Consider the following 19110-nt stretch of genomic DNA (forward strand, 5'->3'; position numbering starts at 1 on the left):
AATACCCATTAGTAGAATCTTGTCTCGAAGCTAGGAAACATGAAGGCTTGTTTGTTTGTAATGATCTGTAGAGTATCAGAACTACACTTGCAAATAAAGAGGGAGAATGTGTACAAGGGAGAGGTGAGATAAGGGCCATCGCCCTGCCACAGAGTGTATTGCAAAATCACACTTGGGTGTCCTTCAAGTGCTGCAAGGAGTACCTTCTACCAATATACTGCTCTTACCTGCCTTTTGCCCTACTGAAAGCTGAGGAACTATATCTACACAAGGTGGGAATGAGGTGATGGAATCCTGAGGTGGGGAAAAAAAAGCAGAAATCATTTTGAGCTACAATAATGCCATCCTTTTTTGTTTGAGTGAAAACTTATCTACAAATTAAAAGATAAGCACAGAGCAGTGTAGGTTAAAATATTTTTCCCTTTTAAAGTATGTACTCAGGCTAAGGAAAAGAAAGATATTGCCAAGGACTTTTTTACAAATCTATACAATCAAGAAGAAGTACCAGAAGAACTTATTAGCCAATATTTGAAGGGAAAAAATTACCGGAAATTATGGATGAAGAGAAATGTATTTTAAATAATAAAATATCCACAGAAGAAATTAGAAAGGCAATTGGAGCCCAAAAATTAAATAAAACCCTGGTCCCGGATGGAATTCCGTCTGAATTCTATAAGGAGTTTCAAGAGTTATTGGAGGAGTTAATGACAGACTTATATAAGGAAGCCTTGGATAGTGCTAATATACCAAAGTCATGGACCGAAGCATATATAACCCTTATTCACAAAGAGCAATCAGACCCTCAAAAAATTCAAAATTATAGGCCAATATCATTTTTAAATGTAGATTACAAGATTTTGGCCACAATATTGGCGGAAAGATTAAAGAAAATATTAAGTAGGATTATTCATACTGACCAGAATGGGTTTCTGCCATATAGACAAATGAAGACAAATACAAGAATAATTATGGATGTTTTAGAATTCTATGAAGCAGACACAACTAAAACAACGGCACTGATGTTTTTAGACGCTCAGAAGGCTTTTGACAATTTGAATTGGAATTTTCTTATTAAACAACTGACAGGCATGAAATTTGGCAAAAAATTTTTTTAGGATTCATTAAAACAATATATAATACCCAAACTGCAAAAATATTAATAAATGGAGAAAATACAGATAATATAAGGATAAATAAGGGTGTAAGACAAGGAGGCCCCTTGGCTCCCCTACTTTATATATTAGCAGAAGAGACACTACTGGTACAAATCCGACAAAATCAAGAGATCAGGGGGTTAAAAGTTAAAAAAGAGGAGTACAAACTTCAAGCATTTGCTGACGATATGACATTTATAGTGGAAGATCCCCTGGAAACGACACCCATTTTGATGAAAGAAATAGAACAATATGGAAAGGTGGCAGGGTTAAAAATTAATAAAGAAAAAACAAAAGTGATAACAAAAAACTGTACAAATGAACAAAAGGAAGAACTAACAAAGAGATTAGGGATACAGGTGGTAAATAAAGTAAAATATCTGGGGATATGGCTGACAGCTAGGTGCTCATCAATTAAAAAAGATAATTACAATAAATTAACAATTCAAATATTTAAAGACTTAGATAATTGGGCTAAATTACAAATATCTCTATTAGGTCGTATTGCAATAGTAAAAATGAATATTTTGCTAAATTTGTTGTTCTTATTTCAGACAGTGCCACTCAAGTTGGAAAAAAGCTTCTTTGAAGAACTAAATAAACATATATCCAAAATTATATGGCAGGGGGAAAAACCCAGAATAAAATATAAATTATTACAGGATGATAGAAAGAAAGGAGGATTTGGTCTTCCAATTTTCAAAACATACTACTATGCTGTGATAGTAACCTGGCTCAAAGACTGGGTTAATTTGATAAATAAAAGGATCTTAACATTAGAGGGCTTTGATCTCCAACTTGGATGGCACGCATTTATGTGGGATGGAAAGAGTAAACACCACTTGTACTTTCAAAGGCATTATATAAGGAGTGTGTTATTAACTATTTGGGAAAAGATAAAGTACATTACTGTAGGGTCCCACTGTGGTTATCTACAATGGAGGCAATTACACATATATATTTGTTTATATGTTTGTTTGTTTCTTTTTAAATGTTTTAAATATACGAAACTTAAATAAACTTTATTTTAAATTTAAAAAAATAAAAATAAAATATTTTTCCCTTTTACCTCTGTCCTCCGGATGATTCCTATGTCCTAAACATCTGAAAAGTATTAGTTTGAGGAAAATTGCAAGGGGGTTGATCAGAATGGAAAATTATATGTAAAATGGCAGGAAGTTCTGTCAGTCAATCCTTTTCTGGGTTTCAATTTTTTTTTCCTACCAGTTCGGTGAGTGCATGAAACATGTGCTTTGCACGCACGCAGAATGTTTGCTAATGACCTTCTCCAGTAATCCCTGTGTTACACAGCTGATGCATGGCAATCTGCTGTACTGCGCCAATCAGCTGAGCTTGAAAAACAAGGTATAAAGCACAGCCTAGAGCCCAAACAGCTGATCATTGGAGCAAACTGAACCGATTCGCTCTCAGCTGATCCTTGGAGTTACCGGATTGCCTGAACCAGACCGAACCAGTAGCATACCACCCCTGCTTTTGTTCCTGCAAGAGAATTCATCATACAGTAGCTTATTCGAAAAACACTTGTTCTATTGAAGCTAAGGAAAGCAGGAAGAAAGGTGCCTTGAAATTCTCATGTAACAAAATGGACAGTGAGAAAGTAGGTTAGTTTTCTGCATGATTTTGACAGTGGACGTTTCCTCAGTGCTGAGTTGAAGTGCTCTCCGCTCATCACTGAATCAGGAGAAAACTGCCTTTGTGAAATTTGCTTTTCCAGTTTCTTTTCCAGTCCTTCGTCCTACATCCATTGCCTAGCTCAGGTCACTCTAGTCATCAGATTTCATCCAAAGTAATAGGTAACAAAGCGTAAAAGATTTTCCACACCTTTTGAAACTACCCTTGGACAGTATAAGAATAATAGGAAAAATATTACCTTAATTCTTGTACTTTAAAGGAAGTGTAGGAAGACTATTGACACCTTTAAACTTTGGTGTTGGAAATGATTCCTGAGAATATCATGGACATCCAAGAAAACAAACCCATGGATCATTGAACAAATCCACTTAGAGGTACAAATGTATAGGCTCAAATTATCCTATTTCAGACACATTATGTGAAGGCACAGCTCTTGGAAAAAGACTCTAATGTTGGGAAAGGTGAAAGGCAGGGGAAAAGAGGACAGCCAGCAACAAAGTGGATGGACTCAGTTACAGTGATGGTAAGTGCTCCATTAGGAGATTTGAAAGAACATATTAGGGATAGATTGCCAGGAAGAAAATCTATTATAGCTAGCTTATGTTTAAAAGATTTTACTAGTCAAGACTAAGACTGATTTGGAAAAGTATTTTAAAAATGACAGATTACAAGAATGATATGGATAAAGATGCTACACAGGATATACAAATGAAACACTTGATGTCTTAATGATTAAGATGGACATACAAATAACAAACCAAATGAGTGATCATACTGGCAGCTGTTCAGTTAGGAGATCTATTGGTCAGTTGAGTTGTTGCAATGCTGGCCCTTTCCCATGGGTCCAAGGTATTCTCATCTGGCCCAATACTTTTCCCCCTGGACAGGAAAGAGCAGGGCAAAGCTACCAGCTGCTGTGGCATGGACAGCTGCCTGAAGCTGTAAGCAACCAATCTAAACTGAAGGAAATGCAAGGTAAAGAGGAAAGAGTGCTCTCCCATTTAATTAGGTACTGCTGCACTGCCCAAAACCTGTCTGACAGTTTGTGTCTTGAATGTAGGCCTCGTGTTATTTCAAAAGTTATCTGATGTTATAGCTCAGAAGAACTAACTTTATTCCAGGGAATTGTGACATGTACCTGTTAATAGATGTGAATGAATGAAATAAGAAACAGAATGTACAAATGTACACTCTAGATAAAGGAGTTCCAACTGTTGAATTATCCACAATTTAAATCTCTGTAAGTAGGAAAATAGGTAAATAGGCAGCACAAGAAACATAGGTTTTAGAACTTTTCTCCTTCATTTTCTAGCATTCAGTTTGCAATACATTTTCTTTGAAACATTCAAGGCAATATCTTATACGTGCAGATGAAGTGGTACTTCATTTCACCATTTAATTTTTCTCTGTACACTAATCCGATGATATCTGACTCAGGGGCTCCTTTCCAGGCTTGGCCTCCATTTCCTATCATAAGCAATGCTGAAGTGCATCTCAGGATACCACAATGCATTGTGTAGAAAGCTTGTGTCCATAACTTTACATGCACAAAGTTCAATCAGGCGCACCTGCAACTCAAAATTGTTTCAGTGTATTTGAAAGAGGAAAAAAAAATCTTTGTCTAATATAGGAGTGGTTAAGCTGTGGCCTTTACTTAATTTTTAAACATAGCATTCAGCACCTGGGTACGGTGTGTGTGGGAGGATGTTTGAGTGTGGAGTAAGGAGTTGGCAGGCATCCCAAGCTTATGGGTGCAGAATGCTATGAAAAAGCTCCCAGATTGTTTATGTGTAAGTGGTGTGCACCAGGTGTATACCACCTGTTAATGGGCTCTATTAGTGCAGTTGGGATGGGGCTCTTTGACTGGGGAAAGGAAGGCATGGGTCCAAGGTGAGGGAGTAAAGGGCAGGGAGGGATAGCCAATGCTTTCAATGCATTCTACTGAGTCCAACAGGATGAGAATCTTCCAGGTACCCACCTCTCTGGAATGATGACATTATGCAGGACCTAGGAGATATATCTTTTCTGTAAAAACATGCACCCTTTGGAACTGCCTTGCCCTCTGATTAGCTTTCTATAAGGTTATGAACATCTGGCTCTTTTCTCAACTGTTAGGACCTGGAAATTTGTGGAGTCTGATTTGCCTGTTAGTATCTAAATTGCTTTGAGGAACCTTGGAGCTTTAGTTTGATGATTATTCTTAGTTGTATTTTGCACTGTTTAAAATTAATTTCTTACAACATGTTTTATATATAGTATTTTTTGCCCAATTGCCCAGTTGCTTGTTCAAGATGGGAAGTCACATAGATTGCCCACAAACAAACAAACAAATACAAATCAATCAATCTTATCCACTTAGATACCAGAAGTAATCAATTCAATATTCTGGTCCACTCCTCTGTCAAATCCAAACAAGAATATTTCCCACAGTTAGAATATTTGCCCGGTATCTCTCTTGTCTGAAATGGTTCTCCTGCTTGAACAGGGGATTAGACTAGAAAACTTGCACGGTCCCTTCCAACTCTATTATTCTGTAAAAACTGCTGCAAGGAAAAATGTATTCTTTTTCAATGAATTGAGTCCACTAACAAAATTATCTTACAAATAACACAAGACACTTCCTTCAGTTTAACCAAAATCTTTTTCCTATAAAGCAAGGTTTCTAACTACCATGTTTCTCATATAATAAGGTCGGGTCTTATTTTTTTCTGAGCCCCGAAAAAATGGCTAGGTTGTCTTTTCGGGGTTGACTTAATTCCCACCCCTTCCCCATCTTTGGGCGAGTGGGCGGCGACGGCTTGGATGTTGACCTCGGCGTTGGTGGGGCACTTTGTGTCGGGGTCAACGCAGGCAGCACCATATCCGGGTGTGCAACAAGAGTACTTCCTAACGGCAAGCCCCCCCCACCATTCCCCCCATTTCGCATGTTTTAATATAGGCCTTAATTTGGGGGGAGGGACTTAATTTCATTTCATGCCTATAAAACATGCTGGGACTTTCTATTGGGGGAGGCTGTATTGTTGGAGAAACAGGGTAGTTTTGGATTAAAATCTGGTTTTCTAATCCATCAGTCATTGTTAAGGATATCTATTATCTCTTCCCATACTGAATTCAATTTATTTTGGAACCTCTGTTTTGTTACTTTTTGGAAGATTGCTTTAGATGTTCAGGTGGCTGAAAAGGAACACAATTTGTTATTATATGCTACCATGTTGTATTGATAAGGGTCAATGTTCTATTTTTGGATGTAATGTGATAATTTGGTAAGTTATTGGATTATTCAAATATACAGTACAAAATACATGAATTTAAATCAATTTTTGTCTAGAGCCCATCATTATTTTTTATTATTTTCAATGGCTCAGGACTCATTAGTTAGTCACATACCTTTCCATATAGTGAATAGAATGGGACCAAATTTGGGGAGTGCAGGCAAGAAAGATTGGGCCTGAGCAGTGGATAAAATTGGTCAGAAACAATGTCCGTAACATACCCCTATGAGTGAGGCAGCTGGGAAGTGATTGTCTTCATTTTTGGATGTGCCCTTCCTCAGTGGTGGGATTCAAAAATTTTTACTACTGGTTCTGTGGCCATGGCTTGGTGGGCATGGTGTGGCTTGGTGGGCGTGGCAGGGGAAGGATACTGCAAAATCTCCATTCCCACCCCACTCCTTGGGGAAGGTTACTGTAAAATCTCCATTCCCTCCCCACCCCACTAACCTGCTTTCTAGTTCCATTCTTCTGTGCAGGGCAACAAAAGAAGACCCAGCCGATTAGCAGTAATATTTGCTGGTTCTCTGAATTACTCAAAATTTCCGCTACTGGTTCTCCAGAACTGCTCAGAACCTGCTGAATACCCCCTCTGCCCTTCCTCCTTTTTGTATCTTCCCTCTGCTTATTGTTTTCTCATCTGCCATCATCAGGCTTCTGTATTGTGTTGTTTTGCTCCATTTCAGACGAACACTATACAGAAGCATCAGGATTCTGTATAGTGTTCATCGTGCTACAACTTTTAAAAGCACCACTACTATTTGGGGCAAATACCAACAAAGCTGAATGCCATACATGTAAGTACCAGCGTAAACTTAAAAAACACACACACACACACACACACACACACACACACACATATATATATATATATATATATATATATATATATATATATATATATATATATATATATTCATCGAAAACTTAAGAAAACATATATATATATATATATATATATATATATATATATATATATATATATATATATATATATATATATATATATATATATATATACCATATATGGTATTCAAGCTTTGTTGGGTTTTGTATGGTGTTTATAGTTGTGCTTTTAAAGTTGTAGCAACGTTTCGGCAGAATCTCATCTGCCATCATCAGGCTTCTGTATTGTGTTGTTTTGCTCCATTTCAGCTTTGGGCAAAACAGGATCTCTATTCCTACCTTCCCCTCATTTTACTTTTACCAACTCCTGGTATTTTACTTGGAACCAAAAGACAACATTTCCATGGAAAACAAATGAATAAGATTGAGTTAATGGTAGCCATTCACATGGACCGTCTTTTCAGCATTTGGAAATGCTTATCTCTTCTTTTGTATATTGAGTGAACAACAGGAAAAAGTTGTATGTATATTTTTTAATTTGTATTTATCAAACATATGTGTATCATTGCTCTTTTCTTTTCTTCCTTTCAGGCGTTACCCTGTTGCAAGCCATCAGAATCCTTAAAGAGAAACTGACTGCCTTTCCAGTTCAGCTCTCCTCTTTCCATCAGTCTGCTGTGTTTGATTACTTTTCAAACACATTTCTCAAGCATTATTGGCTGTACCAGTTTGTGATGACTCGGGAGAGAGATCGCAATCAGACATTTGCCATTCTTGAGATCTGTGCTCCCCCCAGTCCCCCTCCTTTGAGTGAAGGCATAGATATTGAAATGTGGAACTACCAGCAACAATTAGCTGCCCTCTGTGCAGCTGAAGAAGAAAAACAGGCCAGTATATTGCATATCCGAGAAACTTTGCTTGCAGAGCGGGAACATCTGCTCAGGGAAGTGTACCAAAGGGTCAGAAGACAAACACAGACCCTTAACACAGAGGTAAATGAAGAATGTAGCATCTTTTACAGAAGTGAGGAACGATGGCCCTTTTATGACTTGTGGACTTCAACTCCCAGAGTTGAAGTTCACAAGTCATAAAAAGGCCATCATTGCCCACCCCTGCTCTATGATATTGTTAATTTAACACTATGTATTGTTAAGTTATTATTGTTATACATATGCAATAGGTAATTGATCACCACTGGATTTCATTTAATCTCTTCTGAGGAACTTTGGTTAGGGATGGGCCTAGCCAGTGGTGTGATTCATCCGGTTCGCACTGGTTCAGCCAAACCGATTGTTAACTTTTTGCGCAGTTCACCGAACTTCCTGATCCCACCACTGGCTGGCCCCTCCCCACTTGCCCCTCCCAGACACTCCTTATCTCACCTAGCCTGCCCTGGCCACTTGCTTAGAGTCACACCCACAGCCCAGCTGCTCTCTGGATGCTCTCTCGCTTGCCTGCCTTTGCCTCTTGCTCAGACCATATGGCAACCAGGCCCAGCTGCTCTCCTCTCCTCGCCCTCCTCCCATCGCTCTTCTTTCCCAGCCAGGTGGCCCCTCTCTTCCTTCCCTACCTCCCCAGGAGAGCCGTTTGATGCCCCAAAAGGAGAGGTCCTACTGGCTGGCTGGCCCATGTGCCCACGTGCCTGGCCTTACATTCTCCCAGCACTATAAAGCAGGGAAGCAGTTGAAGCGGCTCCATGGTGACCTCTAGGAACTGCAGTGGGAGGGCTGCCAGCCAGAGAGTGGCTCCAGGAGCAGGAGCCTGCAGCATCAGCAGGCCAGTGGTGGAAAGGAGCTGGTGCCTTAGCAATGGCCTATCTGGTCATTTACAACATGGACGTGAGAGCCAGGTGAACAAGCACCAGCACACTCTTGGCAGGTTGTTTTTGAAGGGGTAGTTGCAGCACCTGTCATGCCCACCCTACATGCTGATCCCCAAGTCTCTTCGGGAAAGAGTTTGGAGCATCCGCTGAATCTGGCTAAAACTTAGTGGGGACTTTCTTTCCACTGTGCCACACAATGGTGCGAGCTGCAGCCAGGCAAGAAAATTGACTGGAAGCCACTTGTTCTCCATGCACTTGAACTTTTCCCTGCTCCATCCTCCCGACCATCCCCTTGAACCTGTGAAGGTGAGAAAAGCAGAGGGGGCTGGCTTTTTTACCTAGGTTTGTCTGGCTGTCAGCTGTCGGGGGAAAAGAGGCTGGGGCCTGGAAGGAGGCCATTTTCCACCTGACAGCTGAACCAACCTAGGCAAAAAGCCAGTCCTCACCAGCACCCAGCTTCACTGATAGTGGGCTTGCAAAGGGCAATCATGAACTGCTGCCTGTGTCAAGCTAGACGGGAGAGGTAGAGCATGAGTGAGTTAGCAAGAGCTGAGGAGACACCAGAAGGAGGGAAGCCAGGCAAAGGGGCGAGTGAGGGGTGTCCACAGCCTACTGTAGCACATGCACTTTTCCTCAGGATACTATCCGTTTGGCTCTCCTCCTGCTTCTCCACCTCTCCTCTCACCACATTACCCAGTCTGCCAGCAGGAGGTGAGTGGGTGGGCTTTATTGCGTTCCAGGCATTTCCCACCCAAATGGCACACCACGTTTGCAATGACATCCCTGTCATAGGAGGACACCATATAATTCCTACGATCTAGAAAGTCTGAAGAAGTTGAAGGAAATAATGCAACCTGAAATCCAACACACTTGTATGTGTTGAGGGAGAGCAATATTGTTATTTCTCTATGGCTCTTAAACTTGCTGTTTGCTTCTTAATTACAGTTTGTATTGTTTATTTGCCCTGAAGATTTCAGAACGTGCAGTTCACACTGTTGATTGACAGCACATGAGGGTTATGACTTTGGTTGACTCCTCTAAAACATTCTGTTTCTTCTCTATCTTTGATTTGCATAATCAACCTCTCACAAGTTTATCACGTTCCAGATTGAAAATTCCCACCTGCCTGGGCTTGCTTTTCTGGTTCTTCTCTGCCCTGTAGGATATTGTTTAGGGAAATGAGAGGCAGTTTTTTCACTTGTTAGCCCATCTGCGGAGTGGAATGAATGCCCCATTAATGGTTATGCATTTGTGTTTTATTGAGCTGCCAGCAAAGGCAAGTACATTCAAATGAATGGAGAGAATATCACCTTCTGAACTCAAGCAATGATTGCTGGGATATAGTTCCCTAATCATTTTTTTTTTGTTCAATACCATTCTGTATATATAGGGGGGGGGATCCAAATTTTGCTATTCCCAATTCTTTGTCAGTCCTAAATTCAGCCTATCATCACTGAGGCCTTCAAGGTCCAATGGATTTCCTCTAAACTCAACAGCTATTGGGAAATTGATTAAAGGAATGTTACCTCAGCTGCCTGCTGGCTTCTTTTCACCAGTATCATTCATACATATTGCCAGCTGCCACCTTGACCTAAAAGATATTCTAGGTCCCCACATTGTTTTGTTGGCTCCTTCCCAGCTTTATAGTCAGATTAAATTTATGTTCCCAAGCCTCACCCTTCAGCAGGTGTCTGTGTATATATGCATGTGCACACCTACCTAATCAGTGAGGATGTGTTTAGCTTGATAAATCTTAGCTGGCATATGGACCTCTTCTCATTCCATTGCAATGTGTATCATGATTATAGCACCCTGCTGTTTTTGAATACTTCTCCTACTACTCTGCCATGTGGAACCTGAGAAATCTATCTTCTAGTCCTCCTTGGAGGCTTTGGCTCTCGTGTTTGTGTGTGTTCCGTTGTAAAACATGCATTTATTGCTTCTCTGGTTACCCGTCCATATTACTGTTCCTGTTGCTTTAGCATACTTTAATATTTTTCCCAGGGAGATGCATACATTTTTAAAGAAATTTCACTGCTCCCTATTCTTCTTCTTGTCTAATTATGGAAGGATTAAGTGAGGCCCAGAAGCATCCTTGCAAATAAAGATGGCATGGGAGGTTGGCCATTTGGTTTTCAGCTGGCATTAACAAAGTATTAACAAAGTTAATGGACAAATAAAATAAAGTTAGGTAGACAAGAAGCTTTTCCATGCCTTTTCACTAATAAATTATAGTATTCTTCAATCATTGGTGTGCCAATACTGTATATGAAAGGAACCATATGCTGTGTAAACCACAATTATAATTAAGCAATGCTATATCACTAATGAGGAAATGGCCGTAATCATTTATACTTTCACCTCACTGAAAGGTTATAAACAAATGGATTTAAGAAGGTCAAGGCAGACAACATCCAGCAAATGGAGTTGCTGTTGATATACAGTAGTTTGATTGCTTCCTTGGCCATATTTTTTGTTATCTTTTCACAGGACCTACAAAGAATAATGTAACTACCAGTATTTACCAGCTGCTGAATTATGAGGGTATGCAAGTAATTTGTTTAGAAGTCATTCTTCTAAGCAACGAGGAAATATTGTTTATCTAATCAAAGGACGAATAAGATTCTAATGATTTAGCAAGGCATTATACATTACAAGTATTCTCAAATGTTTTCATATTCAAGTCTCCCCCAATATGCCTTGTAGGGCATAGCACCAGCATATATTGGGTAACATTTTGCCAGAACTGAATCTGCCTGACCAGTCTGACCATCTAAAGAGAATCTGTTGAGAGTTTCCATTCCCCATAATGGGCACTACACATAGTGTGGAGGAACTGTTAGGCATTCTGGGGTAGACTATACTTCCTGGACTGCTCTTCTCATGGAGGTCAATATTGGTTTAAGTGTCCTTGCTTTCTGCAATCAAATCAAATTAATACAATTGAAAGAAGCTGTGCTTGAAAGGGTAGAATAGACAGCATTTGCCTATAAATTCACCAAGGGTCGGACATGACTAAGTGGTTAAAAACAACATTCCAATGTGCCCCAATTGACTATAACTTTCCTCAGAGATAATACTAATTGTAGTAGTGATTTTTATTTTTACATTATTTTTATACTATTCTTGCTCTGTATTTTGCTCTGTGTTATTCACCATTCAGTGGAGACCTTCAAGCTATTCTTTAGATGATCACCCTGGACAGGTAAACTCAACACATTCATGTCTATTTAGATTGAAGCAGATTATAATCTGTTAAACTAATCAATCAATTGCCAACCATATTAATTGTTTAATATGTCAGAAACATTAGATATATTAATCTTGTTTTTCAGACACTAACATCTTTAGTCAATGAAGTAATTAAAACACAGATCAAGAACCTGCATCGTATTATTCAACATGAGATCCAGGCTACCTTTGAAATCTTGGAACTAAAGCTTCAGAAAAAGGCCTTGATGTTCAATTCACCTGCTCCATACCCACCTCCGTTCTGTCCTGACTTGCGAGGGAAAAAATCAAGCAAACTTCAAAAGAAGACACAGGACAACTCTTTAGAAAACGAAGACAAAATGGACCAAAAGAAGAAAAAGAAATGAAGATTGCTTTGGAATGCTCTTAATGTGCATCCTTCAATGAGGAAGCAATCCATACATCTCCTTATAATTGTACTTTTTTATCCCAGGCATACTAAGTACTTTGCCTTTCAAGATGATTCTCCAGGGTGACACTACTTCAGACTGGAGGTAGTGTTCAGATGTCTGCATTTTAAAAGACAGGATTCTTTCATAGCCTTGCACTGACACATTCAATTTGCTATGGAAGGTATTGCGAATAGATTGAGGCATATCATACACCCATTATATGAAACTTTTACTTCCTTTAGTTTAAATATCTTAATTTTAAAACAATTACCATCTTAGCAGAACCAAATTTGAATATTTTTACCTATAGAGGATAGAAATAGGCAAATAAATTCAAACTAACATTTATGTTAGAATCTGAGAATCAGCAAGCATTACTTAGCAGTGCAATCCAGTGACCTGTTCTGTGCTTCTGAAGTTTTTATTTCAGCTTTTGCATGAATAGTGCCACATGTTGGCTGGGGAAATTTATTGAAGTTAAGCCACATGTCAGGATTCTTATATAGCTATATTCTTATAGCCAGCAGTACATGCATGTTTAGTTGCCTGCATTAGGCATATATGCACTGTAATCCTAAACATTCAAGCGTCATTTTAAAATTCAGATTAATGTACAATTGGTGGGAGTGGGCTAATTTGAATTTATTTTTAAATTTGGATATTTTAAGTCAAAGCAATGGCTGTCAAGATACCACTTGCCCCTATTCTCCTGCCAGATACATCCTCTTTAGGGATCTCTTGGTTTTGATCTTTCATCAACAAATTAAACAGGAATGCAGTTCAGTTTCAGGGTTCCACCCTCCAATAGCTTTTAGGTTTCTCAGTTGTCTTCAGTTTAGGCTAATAAACAGACACTCTGGGGCTTTATGGGAAGATCAAGTATTATTTGGGGGCCATACCCATCATCTAAGCAGATAATGGAATTTCCTTCCTGAAAGAGACTATAATAACAAGACTAATGTCCTCATTGCTTCAGTGTTCTCCAAAATTTGTTGCAGCATGATAAGTCTCTAGAAATTGCTGTAAATTAAAGGATAGGGCATGGGTGGGAAGAGGACAAAATGTGAAGATATCTGAGATGAAAGACATCCTAGACTTATGAGGCCACATGAAAACAAAATGGCTTCATCAAAATTACTCTATGCTTGTACTGCCAAGTAATAGTACCCTCTGTGATTTAGAGACCATTGTCATGAACATGAGATATATTCAGAAGGAAGCATTTTCCTCTAGGAAATTAACAGCTTATTCTACAAGAGGACAGGTCTTTACAATGGCATGCTTTATGCCAGTCTTCCCTAGCTTATTTCTATTCTAATCCCTGTGTTCTAAATATACAAAATGAGATGATAGACCTGGAATCTCTTAGCGTCTTTGGTAAAGAAATCCTTAAGGCAGTACCTAACATGGTCTTTCAAAAGTGGAAGGCTATAATTCCACCATAGGTGGCATATATGGAACCTCAGAATGCTCTAAAACTTGTCAACAAACTGTAATCCTCAATGTAATAGAAGTTATTCAGCCTGTGAAGAGCAATCTTATTAATTCAGTTTAGTTAATATAATTAACATACTTTTAATTGGATTTAAATAAAATTAGATTTTATCTAATTATATTTTATCACTTAGTAGATGTATTGTTATTTGCATATAACTTTGAAATAAAAATAAACTTAATATAGTACGTGAAGTGAAAGATCCTGTCCTGCTACCAAAACTAACGTAAGATTCAACCACCTGCCCAATCAGTTTGTGTTTGTGCAATAAAAAGGACTGCGTTTTTGTCCATCTCAAGCAACAAAATGCCTTTTGCCATGTTTGAGAGCACTATTTTCAGTGTCAGTAAATTACTTTTAAGGAATGTGCACCTGAAGATTGCATTTTTATACTAGTGGTGGTAATAATGATATATGTCTTAAAAGCTGATTTTTATAGCCTTGCTTTGTATATATTGTCATTACCCTGGGCTTTTTTTCAGATAAAAGGAAGGTTTAAACAGTAAGATATTGTCTATACAGATAAAGTTAATCAGATAGAAAGTTATTTCAGGTATGACTTCTGCCTTAGATACCCTTCCATCAAAAGTGAAGAAGCAAGCAAAAGGAAACGAGGCATGGATGTCTGAATCTTTTTTTTAAGGCTGCAATCTATATTGGGTATTCTAGACCCCCACCACTCAAATATGGGAGTAGTTGACTATACTATTCATCATGTTATTCTTTCAGGGAGACATCTATATGTGTTCACAGAGAGCAAGAAAGCGACGCTATTTTTCTTGAAGTATAAACAAGTCGTGATTTTTCCTCATCCCTTTGCTTAAATATAAAGGTAGCCCCAGGACGCATAACATCCGGTTGGAGGGGCCGGCTACTGTTATCAGTCAGGAAACAGAGCTGGACACATCCTCTCCTAAGTCTCAGCAGCCTAAAGCCACCTCCAGTGGCATGATTTGGCAGGAAAAGACAAAGTTGCGTGTCTTACTCCTTCTCCTTTGCACACAGCAGGAGCCTCCCTCTACAGCTCTGGGAAAATGAATCTTTTTCCTCCTCTAACAGGTCAGAGTGGGAGAATATTTTTTTTCTGCCTGAGAAAGCAGCAGAATTCGTAATGTTGGAATGTGAGGTGATGCAGGACAGCCTTACACCGCTGGGTACTAAGAAAAAAATAAGTCTCTGGATGAATTGAAGTCTCTCAGTACAAAGCCCACCTTCCTCCTCCTCCCCTTCCTCATTATCATCAATCTCCACTCAGGATTTCCAAACATTCATCATTTAAAGCAAGCCCACTGGCAGCAGTAACTATTTTTGTTTTAGCAGCAGCCAAAGTTAAATTGAGCGGGAAGGGTCAGACTAAACGAAAGGGGTTTAGAATTTCCTAGAGTTTTAATAGATTTTAAAAGCAGCCATCAGTGGAGTGTATTTATATGTGACACTTTTTCCTATTGCCATTTACCAAGTCAAAATAATGTTTTCACTTTCTCTGAAGGAGGGGACAAATTAAAGGATAAAGTGTGTTACTTAGGAAAAAGGAGGTTTTATCTTAGTCCAACATTATGATCCCGATCCTAAAGTATTTCTTGACCCCTGCTTTGAATTTTGGGAGCAAAGGGAGAAAGAACCTAATCATCCATTTTCTGCTATTCCCCACTCAGAGAGATCTCTTGGTCTGTAAAGATCTGCATTCATATTCCTACAAGGTAATTGGTTGAGAAATTCATACTAGCACCCCTTTCCCTCACTGTCTCTGTCACACCAAAGTTTTCCCTTTCTCTCTGATGCTTTCTAGTTTCTTTCTCTCTCTCTCTCTCTCTCCCTCTTTCTCCATAGGCAGATTGTGATGAATAATGCAAAGATGCTTCTGTCAAGTAAGGAAGATTTTTTTCAAGACAGTGCAACAGTGGTGGGATTAAATTTTTCTTAGTATGGGTTCTGTGGGCGTGGCTTGGTGGGCATGGCAAGGGAAGGATACTGTAAAATCTCCATTCCCACCCCCCTCCCGGGGAAGGTTACTACAAAATCCCCATTCCCTCCCCATCCCTCTAACCTGCTTTCCAGCTCCGTTCTCCTTTGCAGGGCAACAAAAGAAGACCCAGCCAATCAGCTGGGACTCGGGAGGCAGAGAATAGGTGGGAGCAGGGCCAGTCAGAGGTGGTATTTGCCTGTTCTCTGAAATACTCAAAATTTCTGCTGCCGGTTCTCCAGAACTGGTCAGAACCTGCTTAATACCACCTCTGCAGTACAACTCACTAACAAACTTTGCAAGAATTCAGCTCATTTAAAGATAAAATCTAAAGTCTTTAAGAGAAAAAACTTGTTATCAAATCTTTCAAAGCTGCAGAAATATAAAAGAATATCCACGGTATTTTACTTCTCTGCTAACAAATCTCTAACTCTTTAAATCTTGAAGTTGGTGATCAAGAAGCGGGAGAAAATGCAGCTCCTGTTTCTTCAGATTCATGGAAAATTGTCCTGGGTCAAAAACAGCACACACATTGGCATGAGCCCAAAGGCTATTCAGAAAGGGTGAGGTGATGATGTATACTATGCCTGAAGTATGTATGTGTGCATATATGAAAACAAAAAGTTATTTTCAGACATTGTTTACTGAAATGGTATTTGTCACCATGCTGCCCTGCTTGCTTCATGATATCACAAGCCATGTTTATAAAATGTGCCAAAGAACTTTTCCTTCTCTTTTCTGATTGTGAATGTGAAAAGTGCATGCATGCACACACCGAGACCTTCTTTCACCATAAACAATATTGGGTTAAACAGAAACATGGTCATGGTTCTGGATTGGACTGCAAAATTGGCCTTTTTTATTGTGCTCTCTCTGGATTGTTTTCACATTTCTCAAGCTCAGTATTGGAACAGTCGCAATACTATCTGGCTAATCCACTGCATCTAGGCCAGTGTTCTTCAACTTTGGAAACTCAACTCAAGAGTTTAGGTCCACATACCTTAAAGTTGCCAAAGTTGAGAAATACTGGTCTAGAAGATTCTTAAACCTAAGAACCAACCAAATACGGGAAATTGGTAATGAATTCTCTCATCATTAGTTTCAACTTACAACTTACAATCTTTGTCACACATCAGTAACATTTTATTAATGTTTCACCAAAGATTGATTCTTTGCTATTTTCAATCACTTATGCTAGCGTTAACCCGCAGAACAATCAAAAACTTGTCTTTTGTGTTGAATGACTGCGCTGCATGTATTTTATAATTGCTGTAATGTCTCCCAAGATTAATATCCAGTTCTCTTCACCAGGCTGCTCACTTATCACTGGACAGGATCCATTTTCTCATTTTGTTTTTTAAATGTGGTACTGAAAACATTTTCATTTTTCATTTCATTTTTCAGGAGGGTTGTTTTTATTCATTTCCTAATTTTAACTAATTTTATTACAGTTAACAAATACTTTTACAGTATTTATTTACTGGCTGATCTCAAAAAAGCTATGTGAAGTGAGAACTGGTTATTACTTAGATAAGAAGCCATCAGCAGAACTAAAGCTGTGTTCAAGTTTTCAGACTTTAGGGTTCTATGGAACAGTTTGAAAAGCCTCGTTCTTGTTCATCCTATTGTATTAAAATACCATATAAACCCAAGTTGCATTAGCTTTCCCATTTTACTTACCCTTGGATTGATTACATGAGACGTCACATGGATAGAACTGATATCAAGAATATCAGCTGTATCCCATTCTTTGGGAATTGCAAAATGTGGGGTTGGGAACTCCATATTTTCTGTTTTATATGGCCATGTCAAGTGCCTTTCTATTGTGCAAAAAGGAAACTAATTCTCAGCGCTCAAGATTATCTACAAAATGGTAGCATGCCTGTTCCTTGGAGTTTGTACTTTTTTTAAAAAAACATAGCATAGTTACCTGTCAAGAAGGCTGTAATAATACTGCAGAGAAATACTTTTCAGTATAGGAGCTTCAAGTCATTTGTTGCAGAGGGAGGGCTTTAAAGGGAAAAGATTGCAAGAATTTCATCTCACCAAGGCCCTGTGCTCCCATTTCCATTCTTATTTTTCCTTTCTTTTACTTGAAAACCATATTACTAAAACCAGTGGTAGAGTTTTGTACCATCTCTTTATTATTATCTCTTTATTTGTACCATCTCTTTATTATTATTGCATGTATATGATAAAAAGAGATGCAATTTCACACGGCCATGGCCTTCTTGACTTTTTTTAATCTTCTCCCTACAGATGCCTGTTTAGTAGCACAACCTCAGCATGCTTCAAAGGCTGCACATGGGATACTAAGGCATGCTCTGAGGATATAATCAAACTCCATCATTCCAAAAAGAGAGGAGAGTTTTCTTCAAGTTTAGAGTTCTAGAATTCTGGCAAGATGCTGTGGAGGGGACAGAAAATGGCCTTGAAAGACAGTGGGAAGATCTGTTGTCACGGCAATGATCAGACAAGCATGGCTTGATTCCATTGCAAGAAATAAACCCAAGGCAATTCCTAATCCACATGAAGATAAAGTGACAGAGGAGGGGAACACATTTAGATTTGCAAGATTCTCTTATTATAGCTTTTCTAATAAATAGCTTTAGACCTACATGGCACCGCTTTCTTAGTCTGGGCCTCCTTATAAGGCTGACAGATGCAACTCTTTTTTTTTCTAGTATTTGGGTGAGAATTTGGAGACCCTGAATTCTTTGAAGCATGAATTCTTTAAATGCAGAGCTGCCTCTAGTCTTAAAATTAAAATGCTGGATTAAGGGGAAAGTATACCCAATATTTAGGGAACTCATTAAATATATTATATGGAAAATACACAGAGATTTCCAGTCGATCTTTCAATATGAATCTATAAGGAACTCAACCTTTTCAAATAAAAATGAGGAATCACAAGAATTCACTTAAATATATTGAAGTTTGAGGAACAATTCTATCAGGTCTATTTAGGATCACTAAGGAGTATGACCAAACAAATCTCCAAACCCCAGCAGCTGTTTTCCAACACGTTTATGCATTTATGAATACAATGTTGCCCTATTCTATGCATCATGCTTTCACATATACTGGAATTCTAGGTGTTGTATATCTTGTACCTCGCACCAGATTCATTGGAGTTCTCTCTTGCAAAGTTTACATCAATTGCAGATTATGAATCAAGTGAACTAGATATGTTATCAAAGAAATTAGCTTTTATAAAAGATATTGAAATCTGGGTGAAAATATTAAAGAACTTATAATGGATGG

At 38.7% G+C, this 19110-nt stretch overlaps 1 protein-coding gene across 2 annotated transcripts in view; it reads left to right on the forward strand.

Moving 5' to 3' along the window:
- C1H8orf74 (chromosome 1 C8orf74 homolog) overlaps positions 1-14077 on the forward strand; it is a 33257-nt gene extending 19180 nt beyond the window's left edge. For both annotated transcript variants that reach the window (XM_087960363.1, XM_026671440.2), the window contains exons 3-4: positions 7514-7914; positions 12080-14077. In XM_087960363.1, the coding sequence (XP_087816489.1) occupies positions 7514-7914; positions 12080-12343 (665 nt within the window). In that variant the 3' untranslated portion in view covers positions 12344-14077. The remainder of the gene's footprint in view (positions 1-7513; positions 7915-12079) is intronic.
- Positions 14078-19110: the final 5033 nt, after the last annotated feature.

The sequence above is a fragment of the Notechis scutatus genome, chromosome 1 (genome assembly GCF_049901735.1).
Source record: "Notechis scutatus isolate UNSWTSFEM ecotype Mainland chromosome 1, rNotScu1.2, whole genome shotgun sequence".
In the NCBI taxonomy this organism is placed as follows: Eukaryota; Metazoa; Chordata; class Lepidosauria; order Squamata; family Elapidae; genus Notechis; species Notechis scutatus.